Source organism: Abramis brama (assembly GCF_963993115.1).
Source record: "Abramis brama genome assembly, chromosome: 15".
In the NCBI taxonomy this organism is placed as follows: Eukaryota; Metazoa; Chordata; class Actinopteri; order Cypriniformes; family Leuciscidae; genus Abramis; species Abramis brama.
Window position 1 is genome coordinate 3,225,343 of NC_139977.1, and position 8,573 is coordinate 3,233,915.

Below are 8,573 nucleotides of genomic sequence, written 5' to 3' on the forward strand. Positions count from 1 at the left end.
AATAAAGAATGAGCTGGAGTGTCCAAACTTTTGACTGACAGATCAGCGCGAGACACTATGCCCCCGTCAGTCCTTAAAATCGTCCAATATTTTATTTTCAATATTAAAAAAATGCAAAACTACATTCTTGTGTGAAATAAACCACCTCGTTCTCGCCTTTTGGCTCTTATTTTCATTCCAAATATATTTATTCCAGCACCAGCACACAGAGGCAGCGCGCTCCTCCAATCAACAAGAAGCGGTTGCTGGAACGACGGCTCTGATTGGTTTAGAGTGCTGTCTGTCACACGAGCGGACCAATCTGCAGCATCTCCTGACGCCGTTCACCCCGCGCAGTACGCTGACGTGCGCGTCACGTGATGTTTTCGCTGGGCTGTAGTGATGTGTAGTCACCATGAGTGAAGCGGGCAAATAAAGATTTATAATGGCAGCGAGCGATGATGGAGGCTCCGCGAAGATGCAACGTTTCGTCGTGCTTGTCGTGCTGAACAATCACCGCGGCGATACATCGGAAAGCTGCACGGATTACTCGAACGTGTAATTGTATCAGAGCTAGCCAACAAAATGGGCCGTGCATCGGCGTAAAGCTGAGGTAAAGTGACCTTTCATTGCATTGTCCCATGGAAGATCGGCCGCATTTACCGAATCACGGCGTCATGTTGACATTGGAGGCACAACCGCGTCGCGTTGTCACGAAAACGACCGCGACTAACGGCGACATCTCTTGTGCTACCGGGGAGCCACCATCCTCATCTTCCTCCTCTTCCTCCACCACCTCAATCAATAACAGCTCCCGTTTGCCCATGCACTTAACAGCCTCCTCTCATTCTCAGCCACAGAGGAGGTACCATCCGCCTTACCACTTTAAAGTGCATCATCTGTTCCCAGATGAGAGCCCTCAGGATGCTATATTGAGGAAGAACCTGCCACCCCTCCAGTATAAGGTGCACGACTCTGCCTTCTGCCGCGTACTCAGCGCCGACACCACCGCTGCTGCCCTGGCCGCCGCCGCCGTCTGCTCCTCCGGCGTGGACCGGGACATATGGAAATGTGGCTATCTCCGAAAACAGAAACATGGCCACAAGAGGTTCTTTGTCCTTAGGGGCGCCAGCAACCTCGGGCCTAGTCGGTTGGAGTACTACGACAGCGAGAAGAAATTTCGAAACGCCCTTAAAGCTGCTGCCTCCGGTGTTACGTGCCCTGCCAAAAGGGTGATTTACCTATCCCAGTGTTTTACGGTCAACAAAAGGGCTGATGCCAAGAACAAATACCTCATTGCCCTTTATACTAAAGACGAGTACTTTGCGGTGGTCGCCGAGAGCGAACAGGAGCAAGAGGAGTGGTACTTGTCGCTCACTGAACTTATGACGGAGGGAAAAAAGGGGCAGTTGGACAACGACGAACTTGACGACGGTTATGGTACGATTTCGCCGGGGACTATTTTCAAGGAGGTGTGGCAGGTAAACGTCAAACCTAAAGGCTTGGGTCAGACTAGGAATTTAATGGGGGTGTACCGTCTGTGCCTTTCCGCCAAAACTATTCACCTGGTGAAGCTAAACTCGGAGACGCCCGCCGTCAACCTGCCGCTGATGAACATCCGCCGCTGCGGCCACTCCGAGAGCTTCTTCTTTATCGAGGTGGGCCGCTCTTCTTCCATCGGCCCCGGTGAAATCTGGGTGCAAGTCGAGGACTCTGTGGTTGCGCAGAACATGCACGAGACCATTCTGGACACTATGAAGGCTTTGAAGGCCTTTCCGGACTTTAGGCCGCGGAGCAAAAGCCAGTCCTCCAGCTCAAATCCAATTCCATTTATAACGACTCGTCGGCATCTCGGCAACCTTCCCCCAAGCCAAACCGGACTGCAGCGCCCGTCCAGAACAGATTCGGTGACGGGAACTCCGCCGACCGGGAAAAACAAAGGGCGAGGTCAACGCTACCGGACGTCCAGCGAGGGCGAAGGCACTCAAGATCGACCCCTCAGCTCTGGCACGGGAAGTCTTGTGCACCTAAACACCCCGATCCTTAGTGTGGGCCGGGAAGAAAGTGGCAGCTGCTGCACTCACGCCTCACCAAGTTCGAGCCAGCACACCCGCTCCGCATCACTTCCTGTGTCTCACTTCCTGTCCGCCACCAGCCCCATTAGCGTGTCCAGCAGTAGTGGACACGGCTCGGCCTCCGACACACACACTCGCCCCTCTAGCTCCTCCATTTGTGGCTCACCAAGTGACGGCGGCTTCAACTCCTCTGACGAATTCTGCCCGAGCCCGTGCGACTTCAGGTACTTCCACGCAAGTTGCACCACTCCCGAATCCCACGGCGGCACACCTCCGATTAGGGAAGACTACCGTCTGACTGAATACATGACCATGGATTGGCATAAAGATGGAGCAAGGACTTTCGAAGAGGAGAGCAGTTACATGGAAAGGACTTTCCTTAAGCTAGCACATTCGTCCAAGCCAAAACTAGGCGGGAGTTTAAGCATCACGCAGCAGAAAGCTACGCAAACCTCGTCCTCTTTGGACGAACCGAGCCCGGTGGAGTCGAAACGACACCAGGTTTGCTCGTGCATCCTGAAGTCAGCTTATAAGTCTGAGTTGCATTATCCAAACAAGCCTCTCTTGCTCAGCTCTGAGTGTCAGAAGAAACTCCCGAAAGATGACGGCTACATGCCTATGATTTACAGCATTGCACCCTCTCCGAATGCAGATTACACCCCTATGCATCCCAGAGCAAACCATCCCGTCCACCCGTGTTCCTCGCAGCAAGCGGAACGATTCGGCTACATGATGATGCTCCCGGGCGACGGCACCTCCAGCAGGGAGCAGGCGGAGTACGACGACTACATGGACATGTCCCAACTCACCGTGACTGAAGGCTTTTCCCAAGCCTCACCGGAAGGCCCGAAGGCCTCATACTTCTCTCTCCCGCGCTCCTACAAAGCCCCGTCCCGAGACAAGCACCAAAAGATGGACTACATTCCCATGTCTCCACCCGATCCCCCAACCCCGCCTAGTCCCGGAGAGTACATTCACATGGACTTTGTGTCGCGTCCCTGTCACACTGCAGTGTCGCCATCCTCTGTAGATTCGCCCTCAACTCCGCCACCTTCCCAGCCCTGCTATCGCCTATGTTGCTCCTCACCGGATCATGACTATTTGGGACTAAACATGGATAGCCTCCTGAAGGACCGGCCTCCTCGGCACTCGCTTGTAGCTCCGTGGAACCCTCCTAACTACGCCCGTCCCTTAGGATGCTCCTATGGACAAGCGTCCGCTAATTTGGATCCCGAGAAAACGCACGACGGAGACGGTCCGTTGAGAACGATGCAGCATCTTTGCGTCTCCGAACGGCTCGCTCACACGGAGCCTAAGGTCATCAGGGCGGATCCACAGGGAAGGAGACGACACAGTTCAGAGACATTCATCCCGTCGCCTGCTTCGTTCGCTAGCGGTTGTGGGATCAGACCTTCAGCCAATCAGAATCCCCCGGAAGCTAGCAGATGGCAAAACTCCACCTCCTTCGATAGCATGTGGTTGCACTCGGACGCCGCTACCGCCTCATCCAGCTACCTCAACTACATCGCTCTGGACCTGAGAGGCGTGGCCAGAGTTGCCCGTGACACGCCCCCTCCGCGCACCGCTAACAGCAACCTCCAAGAGAGCGATGCGTACGCTGGTATAGACTTCTCCATTTCGGGAGGACGTGCCACTGCCTCAAAAGGTTGGTTGCATCTCTGTCTCCCATTATGCTACAAGATAAGTGACCGCAAGTAAAAGGCTGCATGCTGCATCAACATTCATTTCTGAGTTTGTCATGTGTGAATGCAAACTATTAAGAAAGCTATGTGATGTAAAGTAATGTAAACAGTCTTACTTAAGACTTATTTAAGACTGTTAAGACTTACTTAAGTTGTCCTAAGAAGAGACGATGGACAGAACTGTCATTTCAACTTGCTGTTGTTATAGTAAAAAATATTGCTGTTGCTTTCAAAGACATTATTTTTTTTCTTTTTTATTATTGATTGAACATGATTTGAAACTTGGTTTTGCACACTTTGAAAAGCACTGGGTAAAGAGCACTTCATGCGCACAGATGTTGTGATGTGCAAGTATGATATTAAAGGAATCCACTTGCATGCTGCATAAAATACTCGCTTTCACAGTTTTGACGGTCAAAGTAAAACTTTTACCAAGATGACTTAAAATGTTTGAATTCTTGGTCCATCAAAGATGCATTCCTGCTGCTGATGATGATTTTCTTTCACACCTACATCATTTCAACAAGAAGTTTGCGTGTGACATTGCACTCACTTTATCATAAGAGTCAGCTGAAGTTGACATGTCTTGCTTATTTGCTTGCAATGTTTATAAAAGCTTTGATTAGACTTGCACTCACACTATATTACATCTTCTGTTATTGAACAACAACAAAAAAAGGAAATTCCACACACTATAAGCAAAGGTTAAAGGTTAGTTCACCCGAAAATGAAAACTTCCTCAAGTTCTTTAAAACCTGTTTGAGTTTGTTTCTTCTTCTGAACACAAAAGATGACAAATATGGGCAACCAAACAGTTTATGGACCCCATTGACATCCATAGTATTGGAAAAAATACTATGTAATTCAATGGGGTCCATTCTGACATTCTTCAAAATATCTTCTTTTGTGTTCAACAGAAGAAAGAAACTCATACAGGTTTTGAACGAGAAAATTATGACAGAATTTTAATTTTCGGCTGAACTGTCCCTTCAAATGTTTTTTTTTACTCTAAGAGATGATATATCATAAGAGATGAGAAGTGTTTCTTTTCTGAAATCATTCAACCTATGCATATAAAAAGATTTTGCTTCTAAGCATTTAGGAAAACCGCTGTCTAAACAACATCATTATCCTGATTTCCAATTTATGCTTATATTTTTCAAAAATGAGGTCTGCTGTAACAAAAAACAAACAAATATTAATGGGTTGAAAAATATATCTGGATCCCAATCAGTTTTGTCCTTAACAATTCATAATAGACTTTAAAGGGTTAGTTCACCCAAAAATGAAAATTCTGTCAGTAATTATTCTCCCTCATGTTGTTCCAACCCCGTAAGACTTTCGTTCATCTTCAAAACACAAATTAAGATATTTTTGATGAAATCTGAGAGCTGTCTCACTCCTCCATAGGCTTCTATGGGATCGAAACTTGCCGGTCCAGAAAGTTAGTAAAGACAATGTTTAAAATAGTCCAAGTGACTACATAACTTTATCAAGCGACGAGAATACTTTTTGTGCACAAAAAACACACAAAAATAACGACTTTATTCAACTCTTCATGTTCTTCTGTGTTTCTCTGAGTGAGTTCACGTAGTGTAACAGCGCAGCGCTTCTGGGTTGTACGTCAGAACGTAGGCTCACTATTGGCCAGCATCACACACATGACCAGCGTCGGCCAATAGTGAGCCTCTGTTCTGACGTACAACCCAGAAGTGCTGCACTGATACACTACGTCAAGTCAGAGAAACACAGAAGAAAGTCAATAGTTGAATAAAGTCGTTATTTTTGTTGTTTTTTTGCACACAAGAAGTATTCTCGTCGCTTGATAAACTTAAGGTTGAGCCACTGTAGTCACTTGGACTATTTTAACGATGTCTTTACTAACTTTTCTGAGCTGGCAGATATCGATTACCTAGAAGCCTATGGAGGAGTGAGACAGCTCTCAGATTTACTCCAAAATATCTTCATTTGTGTTCCGAAGATGAACGAAAGTCTTACGGGGTTGGAACAACATGAGGGTGAATAATTACTGACAGAATTTTCATTTTTGGGTGAACTATCCCTTTAATGTTAATATTAAGGTAGTAAACTTTTTTAAAAAAAAGTTACTGATTTACGTGGTTCCAGTATATAAAAAGTTGCTTGATATCCAAAGTGACTTCTGTTGTATGAAAGCTATACTTTTAATAATTCCCCTGGAAATCAAACCCAGGAATGCTAATATCTAACATAATATCCATCTCCTCATCCCTGCAGATTGAGTGAGTAATACAACGGTGCCCGAGGGAGAATCAGGACACGACCTCTGGAGCGATGAAGAGGAATCATCCTCCTCCTCAGACCTCCAACAACACAGACTGAGAAACTGCACAACCTCTTACGCTCCGTGTTTCCCACATAACTGCCTCAACAACCGGTTTCATTTGTCTGTTTTTGTCCGAATGATACTGTTTATTTTTTTGTTTTTTGGTCTTGTTTACTAGAGCGGGTTCGCTAAACTAGAACTGTGAGCTTCTTCAGATATCTAGCACTTCTATTTTTGTGTGTACGAACTGAAACGCATCATAGCTCTTTTGGTTACAGGTTTGTGTTCCTCCGCGCCGGATCCGTGTAAATATGAGAAGCTTGTATATTGAATCTCATTTTTGTATAAGGAGCCACTCCTCAAGACGCTCGCCACACTTAGTTCCACTGGTTTTGATTTGTATAAAGTCAAAATATTTTTTCAGGGGTGGATTTTGTCTCGCTTTAGAGTCGTGAAACGGCGCATGAAAACGACCCCTGCGAGTGTCCATGAAAACTTAAATTGGGCGAATTTAAAAGACACTTTTCCAATCGTGCACTTTTGTTTTGTTTGTTTGTTTTTTTGACGTGACAGTGTTTCTGAGTTGCTACCTCCTGAAAACGCTCATGAAATCCTCTAATTAGTATTAATGTGAAGTCACGTGATGCAGAATACCGTTTCTCCACGACCACGGCTTTCCTGTCCTCGTTTAAAATGCAACGCGGCATTGTTTACATAAACGGCGGGTGTCTCGACGCACTTCTCGTGGTTTTCTGTATTTGCATTTCACTACTAGTCTTACGAACTGCCACATTACAGTCGTGCTACTCTGCATTCCCGACGTTTTGTTTATTTATTGATTATTTATTGAGTGACGGTCACCGTTTACGGCACGGTTTGAGAGCGGGAGTTCAGTGTATATACAACTTCAGAAAACCTCTCATCTCTTGGGCCTTTTTTTCTAGTCCTTTTCCTCTTGCTTGTACCTGAAAGCTTTATATGAAGAGGTTTTGGGTTGAGGTTGTGGTTGTGTAGTGAGATGTGTAAGCTTTACAGTAGTAGTCCAGATTATGTTGGGACGAAATCATACGTCAGTGATTTTCCACTCGTTTGGGTTGCGTGACGTCACACTCGTTGCGCGCTCTTTTTTTTCTTTTCTTTTTTTTTTTTTTTTACTAGCTATTGTGTCATGATATCGCGTTGCTTTAATGTAAGTAAAATGTGAAATGAATAAAAAAAAAAACAGTAGTATACCGTTTCTTGGGGATTTTGCTACACAATAACTACCGTGACAGCCTGGGAAAATAATCAAACGTGTGTTTTTTTGTTTTGTTTTTATACTTGGGGCTCTACTGAGGTTATATTTTGGGGATTCTGATATTGTGTCGAGTTGTTTGCCTTTTACAATGATTGAAAGGAAGAGTTGGACAAGAAAAAAAGAAGAAGCATTTGAGTGTGTCAACAGTTTGCTGTTCATATGGTCAGTACTCAGTTATGCTGAAAGCTTGTTGATAATAACGACTGAAGCAGAGCATTATCAGCGCCGTCTTCCTTTTGTAAATATTGTAATTTTTGATATCCCTTCTCTAGTCGACATGCTACACGGCACCTCGTTTGGTTTCAAGGATGAGGGTGTTTGAGTTCTTTTTTTTTTTTTTTCTTTTTTTTTTGGTCACTTCTACATTTTTATATTTTGTTTTTTGTGTATATTTATTAGATTGTTTTTTGCTTGTAATAGAGCTATTGCAATAAAAAAAAGTGCCAAGGTATCTCATGTGCTTGTGATTTCTCATGTCTTGTATGATGCAACATGGCTGTGGACATGTTAAGACCCAGCTTTACACTTATTGTCCTGTACTCTAGTTGATATCGCTGACCTCTACTGGACAGAGAAGAGCAAGAATAACCCAAACATCCCTCCTCTCTCGAGACCATGTCCCTGAAATGAGGCGGAAATTAAGCCTTAAATATGTATGTAGTCATTTAGTAAAATCAAGTTACATTACCTATATGAAAAACTAAAGAAACAAAGCTACACAATTTAATTTAAGTGAAATAAGTCACATTTTTCATTTATTTGATCAAAATAAATAGTAAAAATTGTGACGTATTACAATTTAAAATAGATTTTAATATTTTTTTTAAATGTAATTTATTCCTGTGATCAAAGCTGAATTTTCAGCATCATTACTCCAGTCTTCAGTGTCACATGATCCTTCAGATATCATTCTAATTATGATTTATTATCAGTGTTGGAAACAGTTGTGCTGATCAATATTTTTTTTTATCAATATTTTTTTTTTATAACCTGTGATACTTTTTTCAGGATTTATTGATTAATAAAGTTTTAAAATAACAGCATTTATTTACAATAGAAATCTTTTGTAACAAAAGTATCGTTCAAAAGTTCTTTTTTTCTCCCTTCTTTATTTGGAAGAAATTAATAATTTTATTCTGCAAGGATGTGTTAAATTAATAAAAAGTGATAGTAAAGATTTATATTGCTACAAAAGATTTCTATTTTGAATCATT

At 43.8% G+C, this 8,573-nt stretch overlaps 1 protein-coding gene across 1 annotated transcript; it reads left to right on the forward strand.

Annotated features, from left to right (window-relative positions):
- The first annotated feature begins 345 nt into the window (after nucleotides 1–345).
- Nucleotides 346–7,810, forward strand: irs4a (insulin receptor substrate 4a). Its single transcript, XM_084137862.1, has 2 exons — nucleotides 346–3,720; nucleotides 6,014–7,810. Exons 1-2 carry the CDS (start codon nucleotides 621–623, stop codon nucleotides 6,016–6,018), a joined length of 3,105 nt encoding a protein of 1,034 aa, XP_083993988.1. The 5' UTR covers nucleotides 346–620; the 3' UTR covers nucleotides 6,019–7,810.
- Nucleotides 7,811–8,573: the final 763 nt, after the last annotated feature.

Coding starts and splice junctions, on each gene's coding strand:
- irs4a (XM_084137862.1), top strand. CDS start 621: ATGGAAGATCGGCCGCATTTACCGAATCACGGCGTCATGTTGACATTG.